This window comes from Crinia signifera, chromosome 9, assembly GCF_055691185.1.
Source record: "Crinia signifera chromosome 9, ASM5569118v1, whole genome shotgun sequence".
Taxonomy (NCBI): Eukaryota; Metazoa; Chordata; class Amphibia; order Anura; family Myobatrachidae; genus Crinia; species Crinia signifera.
In genome coordinates, this window is record NC_139225.1 from 51,909,273 (window position 1) to 51,930,045 (window position 20,773).

At 43.8% G+C, this 20,773-nt stretch overlaps 1 protein-coding gene across 4 annotated transcripts in view; it reads right to left on the reverse strand.

The window, feature by feature from the left end:
• Positions 1–20,773, reverse strand: part of HDAC8 (histone deacetylase 8) — a 206,189-nt gene that overhangs the window by 92,692 nt on the left and 92,724 nt on the right. For all 4 annotated transcript variants that reach the window (XR_014460670.1, XM_083159074.1, XM_083159072.1 and 1 more), the window contains one exon: positions 10,599–10,693. Coding sequence is in view for 3 of the 4 variants with exons in the window: in XM_083159074.1 (XP_083015200.1) it covers positions 10,599–10,693 (95 nt within the window). In the remaining variant the exon portion in view is untranslated. The remainder of the gene's footprint in view (positions 1–10,598; positions 10,694–20,773) is intronic.

Genomic DNA, 20,773 nt, shown 5'->3' on the forward strand with positions numbered 1-20,773 from the left:
GGCAGTTAGGAGTTGGCTGGTACTTTATGTCTCATCATGTAATCACTCTCCTAGGAACAAAATAGATCTGGAGGCACTTGTACTGCCTGATCCATCTATACTTCACATGTTTTAGGACCCTTGCTTGTGAGAGTTTAGAGACCTTGAAGCAAAGCATAAAGGACAACTACTCCTCATCCCTGGACTCTGGAGTCAGTGGTGTCCAGAATACAATCTCAGATAAAAAAACGATTTCCCCCATTGAGGTAATTTGTTAGCAACCACCACAGAAAGGAGTAGCAAAATGGAGATCTGTCCTATTTGGTCAAAATCTCTTTCTAAAGATACCTAAAATGAAATTTGGAAATTGTACATGCTGTAGGTGAATGGCAACTAAACACATAATGGACTGAACACATTTTTAGTCCAAAAGAAAAGTGTGTGGAGTTACTGTATCATACACAATTCCCAAGAAAATGTGTGTCTGAGGCTAAAGATGTTTTGTCTTCTTCACTTTGCTAAACATTTATTTGACTGTAATAGACCAGCCAAAAACAAATGATCATGTAAAACTGTGTGACATTTGATCAGCAAATCATCTACATATGAAACGATTGGTAAATTCTTGTGATCTCAGATATGATATGACAAAAGACAATCTCTGGGAGCAGATGAAAGGACAACAGGAAAGGCAAAAAAAACGGAAAGGATTGGAATGAATGCCAACTTCAAGCAGAGCCTATTTTAGCCAAATTTCTCTTGTCCTCTGCCTCCAGGGTATGTATGCAGCTTATTGGACATTGCAGTGTGTGGTATATTGTGTCTGAGGCATTGCGGTATGTGGCATAATGTGTCAGGGGCATTACAGTGTGTGGAATTATGTGTAAAGGGAATTTTTCGATTATTATTCAGATTTCTTTTTTATTTTAGTAGCTCTTCAGGGGGTTTATTTTATCTCGAGTAGCTCACGCCCCAAAAAAGGTTGGAGACCACTGGCAGCAATAAAAATAGCTTTATTTAACATCTGTACTTTCTCATATGGTTGTAGCACCAGAAACTCGAATAGTAGTGCTCACCTGAGGAGTCCACAATAGGAGGGCCCTCCCCATTTCCCCCTTCCTGTCACAAAAGATTAAAGGACATTAATCTATGGTGTATCTGAATTTCATCTGGATGACACTATGGGGCAGATGTATGAACCAGCGTTAAGTGCAGAAATGCACTTAACGCTGGTTAACTGGGGGGGGGGATTACGATTTTCCTAATGTATTACTAGCGCACCTAATGTGCGCTAGTGACAGCCCACCGAGTTACACTCGGCGGGGCTGTCCCCCTGCAATCCCCCCCCCCAGTGTTTAGCGGCCGGGGCGAAGTATTAACAGCCACCCAGGCGTTAATTCGACACTTCGCCAGCTCAGGGCTAGCGTTGTCCTGTCCCCCACTGCGGGGACAACGCTAGCCCTGCTTCTGGCTCGGGCTGCGCAGGAGATCTAGCGTTTTTTGTGAGATCTCGCGCATGCCCATTAGAGCCGGACAGGGGGGGAGCGCACTGAGCATGCGCGGGACACCGGGGGAGCCGATAAGGATAGCCGTTAACACTGGGCATAACGGCTCCTTATCGGCTTGCAGAGGGTTAATACATTAGCAAATAACGGGTGCCTGCTTCTCCTCGTTATGCAGGAGAAGCGGGACCCGTTATTGGAGAAGCACTAAGGGGGGGGGGGGGGTTAGTACATCTGCCCCTATGCCTCTTAAAAAAAAAAGTCTTTCAACTCAGGTGATGAAAAAAAAAATGGACAGTTTGATTTCTCCGACTCTTAAATCAAGCAGTATAAGTTGCTCAAACTAATTCTTCAACTTCTTAAACATTCCCTAGATACTAGTCTAAATAGGAAGATCGCTTTAAATCAGATTTGTCATGATATTCTTCTGCTATAGATGAATACATTTCTGAGAAGGTGCAGTTTCTGAGATTTAGATACAGAAAAAGGCTCAGAATGTTTGAGTGGCTTTCAGCTCAAACCCACCCAGTGTGTATGGCCCGCCGATGAGCACGGCTACCGTTCAATCTGATGGTAATACCGGCAGATGATCGGCTTTGAGGACGGCTTTGCATAGCGCTGCGCTATGCAAAGCCGTCCTCTCCCCGTTGAAAGCCACTCAGTGAAAGCCCCGTTGAAAGCCACTCAGTGTATATGCACCGAGCGGCTTTCCACCCAGCGATGATATCTATCATCGCTGTCCATACACGCTGGGCATAGTCGACCAGTGTGTATGGACCTTTAGAACAGCCAAAATGTCTAGTCACAGTAGCCCCTTTTTACTTTAGGTTCTTGAAGTGAGAGTCCTTTGCAGACAGTGATTGTACTTATTACAGTAAATAAAACACTGTAAGTCAAACACTTTCTAAGAAGTGAAAAGGTTTTTCATTTTATAAAGGGGGATAATAAGTAAACAATACAAACTAACAAAATGATAAAACACAATTCTGTCATAGCAAAATAATGCTAAAAGCTTCTTAGGAGGGGGAAATTATTTTGGCAGGCTCTGTGCAAAGAGGAGGAAAAAGTGACAGGTATTAACTCAAACCCATTTTGGTGTGCAGAAGGGACACCCGCTATACTTGAGAGCACCCCGAGATGGCCCACTGCCTCCGTGTGAACTGCACAGCTTGAGTTAACGTCCGCCCCGCATTCCCGCCAAACCAGGTCTCCAGTGTGTGGTGTAGCCATCTTCAGGCTGGCTGGCGAAGATGCAGATTGTGCAAAGTATCCTTTTGGGCTTAGTCTCAGGGAAGAAGATAAAAAAGCATTCTTTCAGGGTTAGACCGATAAAAAAGTGCGCGGCTTCACAGGTTACTTGGAAAAAACTTAGAGCTGGCATATGGGGCACAGAAAGGGGTGAAAATCTTACTAGCAGTTCAAAAATAATGAGCCAAGCTCCTCAAAACCCTCCCCGATACCTAGTGTCCCCAACAGGATGAAAGGGAAAATTTGTTATAGAACACTATGCATGCCTGCTTCATAGAGGCACTGTGTCACGACATGCAAGAGGCGCTAACCAATCTAGTAGAATGGGCAATCATGTATAAGGGACACCTCCAAAACATACACTTGGCAGATGGTCACCATGATCCCACCTGCCCAACATCGCTGATGTGCATCATAGAGGATCAGCCTAAAGGTGCCCACACATGGTGCGATAGGCACCATGCATTTTTAACTAGATTGGACCATAAAATGCATGCGATGGGCTAAAGCACAGTGCATTTTGAACTAGATGCAATGCTAGTTCAAAAAGTATGTGCACACATACTTTTTGTATTGTGCGATGGGATGCACGCATCTCATCACACCCGGTAATTGTTCCGTGTATGGGCACCTTTAAAAAAGCAACAGATCTATCCACACTTACAATGTAAAAATATGAAAATTCAACTGACTCTCCAAGCCATTCTGCAGGACTGGCAGCAAACAAGCTAGCTTATATACAGTTCGGTCACTGCTACTTTTACCGGGTAATTTAAATTTTCCAAAATCCATGGTAAATTGTGGAAAAGATGGATTTCCTGGTTTTGATAATAGACTGATCAGAGAAGCCTTTAGCTTGGGGATAAACATGGCTTCAACAGCTGTATCTTCAAAGAGGAATGGTATGAGTTTGTGACAGTCGGGATTCGGACGGTCTTTTCTCCGACATCGGCATCCTGACTGGCCAATTTAATCTAGAGGGTTCAACTAGAGCTTGATGCAAAGCTCGAGAACCAAGACCATTTACTGGAAGCAATGATGAAACACAACCAATTCTTCTACAACTTGGCAGTTGGAGTGATTGCCCCAGGTAATCAGGTCCTCAATATTACCAAAATCCATGGTAAATTGTGGAAAAGATGGATTTCCTGGTTTTGATAATAGACTGATCAGAGAAGCCTTTAGCTTGGGGATAAACATGGCTTCAACAGCTGTATCTTCAAAGAGGAATGGTATGAGTTTGTGACAGTTGGGATTCGGACGGTCTTTTCTCAGACATCGGCATCCTGACTGTCAGGAGCCGACAGGGGGGCGATCGCATTAAAGCACCTTGCGGGCTTGCTACCTATTCTATTTTCCCTCTATGGGGTCGTGGAACCCCACAAAAGGAAAATAGCCCATGTAAGTCGGGAGAAACAACTGTCGGGGAGTCATCAGACACCCCTAAAAAGCCATTGAGCTAGATAGGAAATTGTTGCAAAGCCATGCTTAAGAGGTTTGGATATAATCAGACTTTTGCCCAGTGTGGGACCACTCTCTCTGCTTTGGCCTTTTTTAGCACACAAGGGAGAATTGAAATAGGAGTGAAGAAATAGGCCAATTGGTATTTCCACAGGACTGTCAAAGACCACAAGGATAGTTTTTGGATTCCATGGGCTTGTCGTAGAGCAGTACTTTGTAGTTCTGTCGATAGGCCATCAAGTCCACCTCTGGTAAACTCCACCATTACACAGTTGATTACAAAAATCTTTATAGAGACCACTCCCTGGGAGTAATCTCATGTCAACTTAGTACTGTAGATTGGTTTCCAAGTTTTTCACAACTGGGATGAAGGCTGCAAATATCAATGTATTTTTCTGCCCATCAAAAGATCTTTGCTGCTTCTTCGATCACCAGTTAGCTGCAGTTCCCTCCTTGATAATTCTGTAGCATTGGCCAATTTAATCTAGAGAGTTCAACTAGAGCTTGATGCAAAGCTCGAGAACTAAGACCATTTACTGGAAGCAATGATGAAACACAACCAATTCTTCTACAACTTGTCAGTTGGAGTGATTGCCCCAGGTAATCAGGTCCTCAATATTTTAAGGATTGCCAACCTCACCCTTCACCTCCTCAGAGGGATATGAATCAGAGTCCTCTGAAAACAAAACAAACTCAAAAATAGCTCTAACCCTCATGTGGTCAGATTTGACAAAAATACTTCTCACATAGGACATGTGCTTGTCTAGAAATAAAGCTACAGTCCAGAAATGCAAGGTTGCTATGGGAAAAGATGGAGACGTTTCACTCACTGAACTTTTATGGTCTGACATGTGCAAGTTCTTCTATTTTGGATGCAACCTTACAAGTTGTCAGCAAAATGTGTTCCCCTGTGGCGCAGGTCAACATCACACAATAGCCAATTGGTTTTGAAGAGTCTGGGAGGTAATTTAATCTGTCACAGAAAGAAGTATAACGTGCAACCCAGGAAATCGAGAAATATTTCTTCTCAGACATGATTTACACTCTCACATTGTTTTTATAGGCAAGAGGGATTCAGTACTGAATCCCGACGGTCGGGATCCCGGCGTTCAGAATCCCGACACCGGAATCCCAACAGCCGAAATGCCGACAAGGGGGGGGGGGGGGGGGGACGTGGATCGCCCCCCCTTGCGGGCACACTAATTTGTTCTCCCTCCAGGGGTGTCCACAAGGGAGAATGTGTCGGGATTTCGGCGATCGGGATTGAACGCCAGGATCCCGACCGCCGGGATTTTAACTGCATCCCGGCAAGAGGCATTTGGAGGGTATACTGGTTCCTCTAGTGCCACAAGGAAGATTTAGGGGTAACTCCTGATAGGCTAGCTCTCAACATTATATATATATATATACATATATACACATATATATATATATATATATACATATATATATATATATATATATATACATATATATATATATATATATATATACACATATATATACATATATATACACATACATATATATATATATATATATATATATATATGTGTAAGTGCTGTAAGTGCACTCTCACTTTTGGAGCTGAGCAGTACACATCTTTCTATTGGGCTACTAATTCCCCTTATCTATCTACAATTGAAAGTGGTCATTATAGCCGTATAACTTTGAATGGTTTCTCTATTTGTTTATCCATCTGTAAACAAGCTGGTGGACATTATGTTATAATCACCTAAGGACATCTCCTTTTCGTGAAATTTCTATATTTGGTTGGTGTCCAAACCCTAAACCATTGACTGTGTGACCATCGTTGCCTACTTTTGTATTGTGCCCCTGAGGAAGTCGTGTTCACGACGAAACGCGTTGGGCCTATGGGGCGCATCTCGACTATTGACCTGAATCGTGTTTATACATTGTAAAGTGTATCAATTTCGACCTTTGTTAATACTGCTATGCTCTGTGAGCAAATGTTTATTAAATTTTTCCTATTTTAAACTATACTGTCTTAATAATTGAAAGGTCCCAGCGCACCCTGAAAACCTCTTTTTCTCTATTTCTATACTGGGTCCTATCTAACAGGGGACCCCCTCAGGGTTGCTGCTTAACTAAATTCACTGAGCGCATTGTGTGGCCTCCTTTTTCTCGATATATATATATCTATATATATATATAGATATATATATATAGATATATATCTATATATATATATAGATATATATATATATATCTATATCTATATATATATATATATATATATATATATATATATATATATATATGTGTAAGTGCTGTTATCATGTAGCCTTACAACAGACAATTATTTGGCCCAGAATGGACGCTGTTATCATGCAGTGTAGGACTTCCGGTATTACAGAAGCCTTGACGAGGTCCAGAAGCTTATCATATCTTTTCCAAAATATATGTAACTAAGATCTCTGAATTACCTTCTATTATGTTGGTTTTTCAAATCTTATTACTAATGCCCTTTTTCTGTGCTGGGGATAAAATCCCCGTCCCTTGCAGTACCCGAGGGGCATTACTAGTTTGAATGAGCAGCTCTCACATTGTTTTTATGATTTACAGCAAGAGGCTTTATTTTTTTTATTTATTTAATTGTTGAAAATGCCTGAAGTTTTGATCTAGGTACCACAAAATAACAAAGGCAAATAAATCGGGGCAGCGTTAAGGTGTTCGTTAGGCAGTGAATGTACGCTGCCTAGTGAGCCAACCTAAATCAGGCCCTTAAGGGCCCTACATACTGTACTCAGAGATTGTGCCAGAGTTTCATAACGGGAGATTCAGCACGAGAGATTTTACTCTCTCAGATAATGAGCCACATACAGAGAGATTTGTGTCAGTGATTCAGCATGGGAGATTTCAAATCTATCACAGAAAGTGACATAAAAAAAACTGCAAGTCATCACAAAAAGAATGTTATATGGTATAGACCATGGGTCCTCAAACTGCGGCCCTCCAGATGTTGTGAAACTACAAATCCCAGCATGCCTTGCCACAGTTTTGCTATAAGGGAGTGTTAAAACTGTGGCAAGGCATGCTGGGATTTGTAGTTTCACAACATCTGGAGGGCCGCAGTTTGAGGACCCATGGTATAGACAGTCAATTCCTAAATACATTTATAAATAAATAATACGTTGGTGGCATAGTGCCCCCCTCACCCCAAACAAATAAACATTGGTGGCATAGTGTGTCCCCCCCTCCCCCAACCAAATAAACATTGGTGGCTAGTGGCATAGAAAAATATACAACCATGACCAGCCCCGGGCTCTTTGAGTGGTCCTAGCTCCCAAAATACGGAGGACAAGGCGAGTGGGGGTCCCCCGTATTTGAAGGACCAGCACTAGGCTCTTGAGCTGGCCATGGTTTCCAATATACGTGGGACAAAATAATTAGGGGTCCCCCGTATTTTGGGGACCAGTATCAGGCTCCACTAGCAGGGGGTGTAATGCCATAGCCAGGGAACACGCTTGATGGGGTCCTGTGGCCAAAGCATTACCGACTCTAACTAGTCAGCCCAGGCCGGGAGTTTTTGGGGAGGTGGGGACCCCCCAAATAAAGGGGTCCCCCCTCTCCAGGGCACCCAGGCCTGGGCTGAAGGCCGGGGCTATCCCCTGCACGGTGGGTGCAGGGTTGATAGCTTGTTTCAACAGTAATATTGTTCTTTAGTGGGACTACAGGTCCCAGCAAGCCTGCCCCACATGCTGTTACTTGGGAGAACCACAGGTACCAGCATGTGGGGTATTAAAGGCCCGCCGGTACCTATAGCCCCCTTGTAAAGGAAATATTCAAATAAAACACACAAACACTGGTTTTAAAATATTTTATTAAAAACTGGTTCTTTCATCACCCAGGGGAGCTCAGCCCCCAGGGCTTCTGTGGCGTCTTCACCTGGGGGCGGCGGCCCCCTAAGCTATTTTGTATTGGCCATGCCTCCCAGGACTTCAGGAGCTCTTTTCTTCTCCTCCACTGTCAGACTGACTGCCCCTACCCTGTCTCGAGCTGGCTAATGTAGCCAGCTCTAGGGGGCGGGGCAATGATGCGGCGAGCCATGATTGGCAAGCCGCGGTCATTTTGAAATTTGAAAAAAAAAATTTACATCTCCTGCTGCCACCGAGAGGAGAGGTGTGGTTCGATGGAGAGGGTGGCGATCGGCGCTCCAGCTGGTGGGAGGGGGGGGGCAGGGGTGGCGGCGGGTCTGTGGTGTCCTTAGTCACTCGGCCCTGCTCATCTGCCCGCAGCCACACATGCGGGAGAGGAGCAGGAGCTTTCTAAGCGACAGCTCTCAATTGTCCGGTTGGTCAGTTCTGAATCTTGGGAAGATTCAGAGCGGCGGCGAGCATGTAAAGCGCTGTGTGGGCTATACACACACAGCGATTTACAAGCATTTTTAGGCATTTTATGTGATTTGTTAAAATCGCTCAGAAAATGTCTGAATATCTCGCTGTATGTGGGGCAGTTTATATTGCAGATTGTGTCTGTTCCTGGAGGAGTACCCTCTACACCAGGGCTCGACAAAACCCGGGGGCCAGGTCGCCACGGCGACCAGATTCTGCTTCCTGGCGACCAGATTTATTTTGCAGTGAGGGTGGAAGCAGAATCTGGTCATATCAGCGGCGCCCGACCCCGTTCCTCCCGTCACACCAGCGCCCGCAGTGCCTGACCTCCGTCTCCCCCTCCTGTCAGAGCAGCGGCAGCGCTGTGCCCGATCCCCTGCCTCCCCCTCCTGTCAGAGCAGCCGGGCAGTCTCCCGCAGTGCCTGACCCATCTCCCCCCTCCTGTGACTGTCACACGTGCCGCCCTGGTGTTCACGCTAAGCTTTCTATGCTCCTCCGCTGCCCCCTTTTGTGCTGACATGCAGCTCAGCAACCAAGGTGCTGAAAGCTGCTGCTGCAGAAGCCTTTCCGATTTAGACCCACCGGCCAGATTCACATGGAGCTGCCTGCTCCATGTGAATGCAGGCAGCTCCTCCCCCTATGCGTGTGTAATGAGCGGCTGCCCAGGATCTCAAGACTCCGCTCATTACATCATGCGCAATGTGTGCTGGGGCAGGACGATGGCCGCCACCACAGTGTGGAGGTGCGCAGCAGGGGACATTCTGTTCGCGGGTGGGCGGCTGGTGTTACAGGTGGCCCGCTCTATCACTTCATGCATCTACTGAGGGGAGCCTTTCCACAGCAGTGAGGACTCGTGGCGAGAGACGGTCTCCTATCTTGGTGAGTGAGCCCAATTCAAGCGGCCCATTATATATGATAACATTTAGGTCTGTGTGCCCATAGTTCAAATAGGTCTTCAATTTAACTGTTGGATGTAATTACCCTCTGCTTCCAGCAAACGGGGGTGTGTGTGTGTTTGAATAATGTGCCCTGCTTGGTGATTATGGGGGGGGGGGTGTCAGCACCCTGCCCTAAAAAAAATCCTAGGGTGAACACAGTGGCCCGCATTCCCTGACCCCTGCCTACCCCTCCTGTCAGCAGTGGCAGCGTGATGCCCGATCCCCACCTCCCCCTCCTGTCACACCAGTGGCAGCGCACCCGGGCACAGTCTTCCCCTCCTGTCACACCAGCGGCCCGCAGTGCCTGACCCCTGTCTCCCCCTCCTGTCAGGCTTAGCCCCCTCCGCCACCTGCCAAAAGTCCCCCATTGGGATGCAGGTCTTTCCCCCAGCCCTGCAGCCGCACCTCCACTTTTCCGGGGCACTGTTGAACACCACCAGTGCCACCGCTTATTGCTGCATGGCTTCCAGCATGCAACCCCTGGCATGTAATGGGCATTATGGCACTTGCAAATTTTGGGTGCGCGCCTTCGGCATGCACTGTCCGTCTTATTTTTTTATCTGGCTCCTAAATTTTCATCCTGGCTCCTAGATTTTAAATAAATTTGTCAAGCCCTGCTCTACACCCATCGGTTATTTAATACCCCCTTTAGTTAGGATGACACACAAATATGGTTATCAACTAGATTTTACTTTATACTGTACGGAATCTTATAGGATTTGTAGTCTCATTTGTTGTTTAAAAAGTGTGAAAGAGTTGGCTTTTTTTTTTTCATTTTTAAGATTGTGAAAGACATTTTTCCTACCTCTTTCAATGGTGAGCAGGTGAAAATAATACTAGCTTGCTATTATAGAAGGATTCAGGGGTTTATTGGCTTAAGAAAGACTTTATAAAAAAAAAAAAATTGAGAGAAGTAAAGAGGGCATTCAGCGAAGAAGAGGTACACTACTGAATCTGGAGAACAAGGAGTCAGTATGTAAGTCACGTACAGAAGAGTCTTTGTTTTGTAGTGTCTCCTAACAAAACAAGCATTCACTGACTTCAGGGCTAGAGTGATATTGGATTAAATCTCTTTCCCTTAGGTCTCTCTTCTCACAAACAGATTGGAAAAGTACCTCATGGTCTGGGATTTCAGAAGATAAGGTGCGGCCTAAGATGACTGCAGTCAAATATGTCCAGCAGCGAGCAGTGTTTGGAAGATTGTATCCCCCTGTAGTGAAGAACAATGAATTTAATGTCTAATTGAACTAAGAAGAGAAGAATTGTTACGGTTCATGCAACAAGGAAGCAGCAAAAAGTGAAACAAAATAAAAACTAAAATAATAAAATATAATCAAAATATGTATTTGTTATAGGAATTGGAAAGGGAAAAATAAAAAATGCACTACATTTAGTACAGGTTCACGTTTGTTAAGCTATACAACCTGTATTACTAGTAATACATTTTTATTTTTAGTAGTAATTTATTTAAACATATAATTCATTCGCTAGCTTGGAACAAAGCAATGTCATTTTGTTAACAACTTTCTATATGTATATGTTTTTTTCTGTCCCAAAACAGTTGTATTGCTAATATACAATGTGGTCCAAAGGCTCAGAATAAAGTTTTGCTATGGGAAAAACAAAAAGTAAAGTTATGAAGCTACAACATGCAGTAAGATTCATTCCTTCTTTTGATAAGGATTAGCCTACTGCATAACCATTTACATGGGGGGTGGAAGGGGGCATGGTACTAACTATTAAGGCCCTGTTTGTTGGAGGGGCTGCCCCCCACTGACTGTCATTAGTAGCCTGTGTCTTCAGTCCCGCTCTCTATACTTCCCTGAGTTTGAATCAGACATACCAAGTTGAACTTTCCTGCAAAATGGTCACTTTTGATGCACCAGCAGCTGCAAGGAAGTAACCACCCCAAACACAGTGAATAACGATCCTAACAGTATTGCCCACTTGCAGCTGTAGAGGGTGACAATCTTTCTGCAACCCAAGCTCTGGGAAGCTGTGTGCAAGGTCTGGACAGCCACACAAGACTGATCTATGATTCTAATAGGATCCCCCAGCCAGAGCACCACAGCAGTAATGGGTAATCCATAGCAACATATCATCACCCTTTTAAGTCAAACTGTGTGGGGTTGATTTTCTTACGCTCGCCTTTTTTTTTTTTTTATTATACAACTGACTGACTTCTCGTATATGTTAACCAAATGAATTCTCTTCTAAAGCCAATTCAAAGTTAACATGGGCTTTAGGTTATTAAATTGGTGCTAATTGGGTAGCCTGCTTTACAGGGTTATCCAATTAGCCCCGAAAAGCAGCCATGGGCTGCAATATAAGCAGCCCCTGACCAAGAAAAAGGGATTTTTGTAAGAACTTACCGTTCAAATCCCTTTCTCTGAGTCCTGGTGACACAGGTCTACCATGGGATGTAGGAGGGTCCGCAGGAGCAAGGCACCTATGCTGACTTCTTTGAGAGCAGGCTTCTGCATCCCTGAGTTCCTCAGTTCAACTTCTAAAGCACACTGGAATACATTACTCAGTACAATGCCTGAACATTTTGGTACTTATATGTTAGTTGGGCGCCCGTTACGTAGTTTGCGTAGTGGTGTATTGAGAATACCCACTATGCTGGCTACGTAAATTACGTAACTTACGCAAATGACCTAAGTTACGCAAATTACGTAACTGGAGCCCTGATAACACATAAAGGATCATATGGCTACTATCTACGTCATAACCCCAGTGTCCACGTGGGCGTGGAGTTAATTTTATAAAGCGTGGCGAGCCCCGCGAGGGGACGCAGGTACGCATCCCCTCGCCACGCTTTATAAAATGAACTCCACGCCCACGTGGACACTGGGGTTATGACGTGGATAGTGGCCATATGATTGTGTAAGTGCGTGTGTGTGTCCAGGCCTCCATGACAGTCGGACAGGTACGCTATTAGCGTAGTGCCGCTGGGGGGAGCTGGGAAACCATGTGATGCTCCCCCAGCGGTGACTACGCTAAAGCGCCGCCATTGTTCCCCGCCGCATGTAAGTTAAACCCCAACCCCCCCCCCCCACACCCCCCCTGACTGTCCGTGCCCAAGCCCACAGATTAGCTGGCCACCCAGCAATGGCTACTATAATGTTTATAGTGTGTGTGGGGGGGGGGGGGTGGGTGGCGTGGGGGTACACTTCAGGGTGGCTATTTGGGGGTCTGTGGGCCATTTAACATTGTTCCCTATGTGAAATCGGGTCAATTGGGCCATTTAACATTGTTCCCTATGTAAAATCGGTAATCGCGTCGGTCGCATCGCATGCGATTTTTTGGCCGCATGCGATGCGACCGACGCAATTTACATTTTACCATGCATTTCTATGTAAAATCATGGAAATCGCATTAGTCACATCGCATGCCATTATAATGCGATGGGCGCCGTTCTAGGAAACAAGTACCAAAACTTCTCAATCTAACTCCCGAGTCTATGAGACGTCAGCTGCCGAATCCACAATGTTCTTAAACACAACCATACTCTCCCACCTAAATGCGTCTCCCAGCGTCACACCATTTGTCCAATGTTCGCCACTCCCGGAAGTGCGGCATTATCATTACCCGGAAGCTGTCATCTCTTATGGAGTGCATAGCTTGCGTTCCAGAGGCCGGATGTTCAGTTCTTCAGTGTACACTGAAGGTTCCTCCCGCTCCACGTGACTTCAGAGCATATCGGTTTCTATGGGAACCTGTACGGGAGCCGGGTTTTTTCCTGCCTGATGTTATCACAGTGTATTCTCCGTTTTTGTACAATGTTATTAGTGGCGGCTTGTAACCGATTTTTGTGGGGGTATGCCTGATCATCCTGGCTGTATGTTTTATTACCTTAATGATATACAATAAAACACTGTTAAAATTTAATCTTAATAGCTTGATGCCTATGAACAATTATAGTAAAATATGGGGTGCCCAATATTACATATAAAGTGATGGTGAATGTACAGTTTAAAATACCTATACTGGTTATTTGTGAATATATTAAAATAACTTAGAAGTGGGGATTAGAAGGGCTGTAAATGGATCTAAATGGAGGATTGTTTCATAGGAACCATTTCAATTCGAAATCTTGATTCAAACCCCATGGTTTCAAAGTTGTCAGTGTGTGAATCAATTTCATCTCCGCTTTAGCCAGATTTGTCTCCACATTTCGATCTTTCCATGTGGATACTATTTTTTTGATTCCTATAAATCGTTTTATGTGCTTTGTGGAGCATGAATGTGTTCCTTTGGAATCGTTCGAGAGGTAATGGGTTTGAAGGCCCCGTCTGATGTTTCTTAAATGCTCCGCTATGTGGGTTTTCAGGGGTCTTGTGGTTCGTCCTATATAGAAGAGGCCACACGAGCACTTTATGGCGTATACCACATTAGAAGTTTGGCACGTAATAAATTCTTGTATTTTGATATCTGTTCCATTTATGCAGATAGTAGTTGTGTTCGATTCTGTACTTGATATCCATTTACATCCTTGACACAAACCACAGCGATGGAATCCTCTTGTCCTCATGGTTGTCTGTCTCTCTTCAATAACTGTACTTTTCACTAATAGGTCTTTTAGATTTTTTGGACTTCCTATATATGAAATTTGGCTTAGACGGTAGCAGTTCTTTTAAGAGGTAGGATGTGCCAGTTTTTCTTGAAGATACCTTCAAGTTTCTTGTGGTTCTTGTCGAATCTTGATGGAGAATTGATGGGTTTTTTTTGTTGTTGTTCATTTTTTCCTTCACCTGTTTTTTTTGCATTCTATGAGTATGATCCGATTTTTTTCAGAGACATCTTTTATGGTATTGTCTAGGGTAACTTCATCATATCCCTTTTTAAGGTAGTTATTCTTCATTGTGGTGATTTGTGGGTTATATTGAGTGTCTTCACTGCAATTTCGTCTCACCCTTAGGAATTGACCCTTAACCACGGTCCGTAATGTTGGCTAGTGGTTGGAATATAAGTATTGACATCGGTGGGTTTGCTGTAAATTTTACTGTTTATTTTATTGCTGTTGATGTATATAGTCAAGTCAAGAAAATGTATTGTTTCCGTACTGATGTTGAATGTAAACTCAATGTTTATCCTGTTGTTGAGTGTAGAGATGAAGTTTTGCAGTCAATATACCTTTTCCATTGTATCAACTGTACCTTCCATTTTTCATTTGTGTATATGACCTCCTCCTCCAAGCTTGCCATAAACAAATTCACGTACGACGGGGCGAATTTAGTACTCATCGCCGTACCCTTAATTGGCATATAGAACTTGCCATCGAAATAAAAGTAGTTATTATGTAAGATGAACAATATCGCTTCAAAGATGAAGTTTTTCCTAGGTTCTGTATATGTTGATTTCTCTAAGAAGTGTGAGATGGCTTTAAGACTGTCCGCATGTGCGATATAGGTATACAGCGATGTAACATCTCCTGTCCCTAAGATGTTTCTAGAGTTCCATGGTGTCTTTTCTAAGAGTCGTAATACATCTCCTGTGTCCTTCAGGTAGGCCGGATTTTTTATCACTAATGGTTGTAGCAGGGTATCTATAACTTCTGATAGATTGGATGTCATGGAGTTTGTACCTGTAATGATGGGTCTTCCTGGGGGTTTTGAGGAGTTTTTATGGATCTTAGGCAATGCGTAGATGGTAGGGGTGGTGTGTTCTTCAATATTGATGAAGTCGAACTCTGTGTTATCAATGCCATTGGACACAAGAAGTTTCTATAAGAGTGTTATCATAGCTTCTTTTATTTTATTTGTTGGACCGGATGTAAGTTTCTTGTAAGTATCCTTGTCACTAAGTTGCCTATGGATCTCTGAGGTATAGTCTTCTTTGTCCAAAATAGCTACTCCTCCCCCTTTATCACAGGGTTTGATGATGATCGATTTATCTTCTTTCGAACTCTTTATGGCATCACGTTCCTTCTTGGTGAGGTTCTGAAGGCCTTTTTTTCTTTCTTCCTTTGTTCCAATATTTTCCATTTCTTCAATGACAATTTTACTGAATGTATCAATAGTTTCCTTTTATATATGTGGGGTAGAATTTAGACTTCTTTTTTTGTTGTTTGTTTCTAAATCTTCATTGTTCTCTTCAGTGTCCTGATGTATTTCTATCGGTGTATTTTCAACTTCTCCTTTTTCCTTTTCTTTTTCCTTTATTGCGAAAAATTTCTTTAACCCCTTCCCGACATTTGACGTACATTTACGTCATGGCCGGGATGTACTTCCCGACACATGGCATAAATGTACGTCATGCCATTTAACTGTCACCGCGTCTATAGACGCGGTGACAGTTTAAACATGTCTGCTGTCCCTGACAGCAGACATGTCCCGCATGCCCAGGGGGGGTGGCGATGCCTCCCCCCCGTCGGCGATCGCTGTGATTGGCTGTTCAAATGTGAACAGCCAATTACAGCGTTTTCTGTGTACCGGCGAATAACGTTCGCCGGTGACACAGGGATCGGTGGTGATTAGTGCTGTAAAGTACAGCACCAATCACCACGGGGTGTAAGGGTGACACTGGTGTCACCCCACCCGCCCCCAAAGGCCGTGATTGGTTCGCCGGACCGACGGACCAATCACAGCCATGGAGGGTGATTTAAACTAACGGTGACTGCACTGCAGACGCCATTCCGGTCTGGAATTGCGTGCAGTGCGGTCACCGTACCTATCTGCCGTGATATACTGACCTGATCCTTGCAAAATACTTACCTGATCACCTGATCACTGCTTGTAGCGTGCTGGATGCTTCCTGGATCTGACTTCTTGTGACTTCCTGCTGCTGCTGCAGTGTGATAGAGAGAGATAGAGAGAGATAGAGAGAGATAGAGAGATATAGTGACAGAGAGTGCTATATTTTGTGTCTGCTACCCCCCCTTTTTGGGGGTGCAGGTTTTTTTTTATATATATATAACTGTCAGTGCTGCTGCTGCAGTGTCAGAGTGATAGATAGTGATAGATAGTGAGAGATAGAGAGAGATAGTGACAGAGAGTGACAGAGAGTGATAGAGAGTGCTATATTTTGTGTCTGCTACCCCCCCTTTTTGGGGGTGCAGTTTTTTTTTATATATATATATAACTGTCAGTGCTGCTGCTGCAGTGTCATAGAGTGATAGATAGTGATAGATAGTGAGAGATAGAGAGAGATAGTGACAGAGTGATAGAGAGTGCTATATTTTGTGTCTGCTACCCCCCCTTTTTGGGGGTGCAGGTTTTTTTTTTTTATATATATATAACTGTCAGTGCTGCTGCTGCAGTGTCATAGAGTGATAGATAGTGATAGATAGTGAGAGATAGAGAGAGATAGTGACAGAGTGATAGAGAGTGCTATATTTTGTGTCTGCTACCCCCCCTTTTGTGCTGATCAGTATATCTGTGCTGATCAGCAACTTTTTGGGGGTGCAGGGTTTTTTTTTTTTATATATACCTGTCAGTTGCACCAAAGGTTGTGCACCTGCTGCCCCTCACTGGTAATCAGTGTCGCATCACTGATCACCTTTTTTTTTTTTTGAGGGTGCTGTGGGGTCTTTTTTAAAAAATTTTTTTTGCACACACTGTGATTTTGTGGGTGTCCTGTGGCCACTGTGCGCTGATCAGTGACGTACATCACTGATCAGCTTTTTCGGCACAGGGTTGATCTATTTTTTTTTATCAAATTCCTGTTGCCTTTGAGCGCTGTTCAGTGACGGACGTTACTGACCAACATCTGTGCTCAATTTTTGGCGCAGGACCTTTTTTTTTTTTTTTTTTTAACCCCTTCAATTTTTTTTTTTTTATTGGGATCAAATTCCTGTATAAAGTATTTTTTTTTCTGCACTACATACACACTACACACTACATACCCCCCGTGTTGAAATAAAGTTTGTACCCCCCCTACACTATACACGTGTTGAAACATTTCACTACCAGAAACACAAAAATAAAAATGGCATCCCAAATGGCATCCCAGTCATCCAGAAGAATGTATTCAGCGGAGGAGGCATATGCCATGCTTGCCTCTGACTCTGACACAGCCAGTGAGGCAAGCGGGGAATTTGAAGGATTCATCTTAAGCTCCTCTTCCTCCTCTAGTGATGAGGGACCCCCTCAAAGACGCCCCCGTAGAGCAGCTGAGACCCCCCCCCCAATAATTGATCTCGTATGGACCCCACCACCAGACAATTTTGAGCCCCAGGTTCCTGAGTTTTTGGCCATCCCAGGAATCCAATTTGATTCCACAGGTCTCAGAGAAATTGACTTTTTCAAATTATTTTTCTCTGATGATTTTATAAATTTAATGGTGGACCAAACTAATTTATATGCCCAGCAGTTTATTGCTCAAAACCCCACGTCATCATTTGCTAGGTGGACCCCTGTAGATGCAGTAGAGATGATGACGTTTTGGGGTCTGGTGTTTCATATGGGCATAGTAAAAAAGCCAGAAATTAGGCAATATTGGAGTACAGATGTTCTGTACAGCACCCCACTTTACCGTATGGCCATGACCCGGACTCGTTTTGAGTTAATCCTTAAATTTTTGCATTACAACGATAATGCACAGTGCCCACCCAGAGATGATCCCACCTTTGACCGGCTATTCAAAGTCAGGCCGGTCATTGATCATTTCAGTGCCAAATTTCCAGAAATGTACATCCCAGATAAATTCATTTGCATAGACGAGTCCCTTATACATTTTAAAGGAAGGGTTAAATTCCGCCAGTACCTTCCCAGTAAGAGGGCAAGGTATGGCATAAAAATGTATAAGCTGTGTGAAAGCACCTCAGGGTACACTCACAGGTTTAGGGTATATGAAGGGAAGGATTCAAGAATTGAACCGCCAGAATGCCCCCCCTCCCTCGTAGGTGTTAGTGGAAAAATTGTCTGGGATTTAGTGCACCCCTTCCTGGATAAAGGTTATCACCTCTATGTGGATAACTTTTACACTAGCATCCCCCTGTTTAAGGCCCTTGGTTCAAGAGGTACAGCAGCTTGCGGTACTGTGCGCAAGAACCAAAGAGGCCTCCCAAAAACGCACATTGCCCAAGTAATGAGAAGGGGTGAAAGCAGGGCACAATCCACCGAAAATATGTTGTTGGTCAAATATAAGGACAAGAGGGATGTCCTTATACTGACAACAATTCACGGAGACAGTACCACCTCCGTCCCTGTACGAGGTACCAGTACCCACACCTCAAAACCTAATTGTATCCTGGATTACAATAAGTACATGGGCGGAGTGGATCTTTCAGATCAGGTACTGAAGCCGTACACTGCCCTGCGGAAAACAAAAATCTGGTACAAGAAGCTGGCCGTGTATATCATCCAGATGGCACTGTATAACGCTTACGTGCTATTCCGTTCTACCAGCCAGAGGGGGACATTTATGCACTTTCAAGAGGAAGTCATAAAGAGCCTAATATTTGGGAACCAGCAGGCAGAGGGCCCCAGTACTTCTAGTACTGGCCCCCGTATTGTACCAGGGCAGCATTTTCCTGATGAAATCCCCTCCACTGGAAAAAAGGGCAGGACACAAAAAAGGTGCAAAGTTTGCTATAAAAAGGGAATAAGAAAGCAAACTATTTTCCAGTGTGACACTTGCCCCGACAAACCCGGCCTATGTATAAAGGAGTGTTTTAAAATATACCACACATCTATGGATTATTAGGTTCATCATTTCACCGTGCTTCGGGGGTCTTGCTAATGCCACATAGCACCCACCATTCATTCCACCAGAATCTGAGCCGCAAAATCCAAAAATCACTCCTTCCCTTCTGAGTCCTGCCATGCACCCAACTGGTATTTTTTGGTCACATGTGAGGCATTGCCGTACTCGGGAGAAATTGGGGCACAGATTTTGGGGTGCTTTTTCTCCTTCATACCTTATGAAAATGAAAAATTTTGAGCCAGAACTGCATTTTTGTGTAAAAAATTTAATTTTTTCATTTTCACTGCCCAGTTGTACCACAATTGGTGAAACCCCTGGGGGTTTGAAATGTACATTATACCCCTAGATGAATTCCCAGAGGGGTGTAGTTTGCAAAATGGGGTCACTTGTGGGGGGCTTCAACTGTATTGGTGCTTTGGGGGTCTTGCTAATGCGACATAGCACCCACCAAAATTCCACCAGAATCTGAGCTGCAAAATACAAAAATCACTCCTTCCCTTCTGAGTCCTGCCATGCACCCAAATGGTATTTTTTGGTCACATGTGAGGCATTGCCATACTCGGGAGAAATTGGTGCACAGATTTTGGGGTGCTTTTTCTCCTTCATACCTAATGAAAATGAAAAATTTTGAGCCAGAACTGCATTTTTGTGTAAAAAAAATGTAATTTTTCATTTGCACAGCCCACTTGTATCAAAATTGGTGAAACCCCTGGGGGTTTGAAATGTACACTATACCCCTAGATGAATTCCCTGAGGGGTGTAGTTTGCAAAATGGGGTCACTTGTGGGGGGGGTCCACTGTATTGGTGCTTGGGGGGTCTTGCTAATGCCACATAGCACCCACCAACATTCCACCAGAATCTGAGCTGCAAAGTCCAAAAATCACTCCTTCCCTTCTGAGTCCTGCCATGCACCCAAATGGTATTTTTTGGTCACATGTGAGGCATTGCCGTACTCGGGAGAAATTGGGGCACAGATTTTGGGGTGCTTTGTCTCCTTCATTCCTTGTGAAAATGAAAAATTTTGAGCCAGAACTGCATTTTTGTGTAAAAAATGTAATTTTTCATTTGCACAGCCCACTTGTATCAAAATTGGTGAAACCCATGGGGGTTTGAAATGTACACTATACCCCTAGATGAATTCCCTGAGGGGTGTAGTTTGCAAAATGGGGTCATTTGTGGGGGGGTTCCTAAATTTTAGCATCTTATGGTGCCTAGAAACCTACATGGTGCCTAAAAAATAATCTCATAAAAAGGAGGCTCCAAAATCAAGTAGGTGCTCCTTCTATTATGAAGCCTGTGGTTTGGTCAACGTGCACACTAGGGCCACATATAGGATATTTATGAAAACAAAAGAATTGGGGGAATCAATTTTTAGTCACATTTCTCTAGTAAAATCTACTGTGTTCCTTAGAAAAATGTATTAAAATTGCAAATCTGCAAAAAAAATTAAATTTTGAAATTTCACCTACACTTTGTTTTAATTCCTGTGAAACACCTAAAGGGTTAACAAACTTCCAAAATGCTGTTTTGAATACTGTGAGGGGTGCAGTTTTTGAAATGGCATCATTTATGGGGGTGTCTCACATACAAGTCCCTCAAAGTCACATCAGAACTGAACTGGTCCCTAAAAAAATCAGTGTT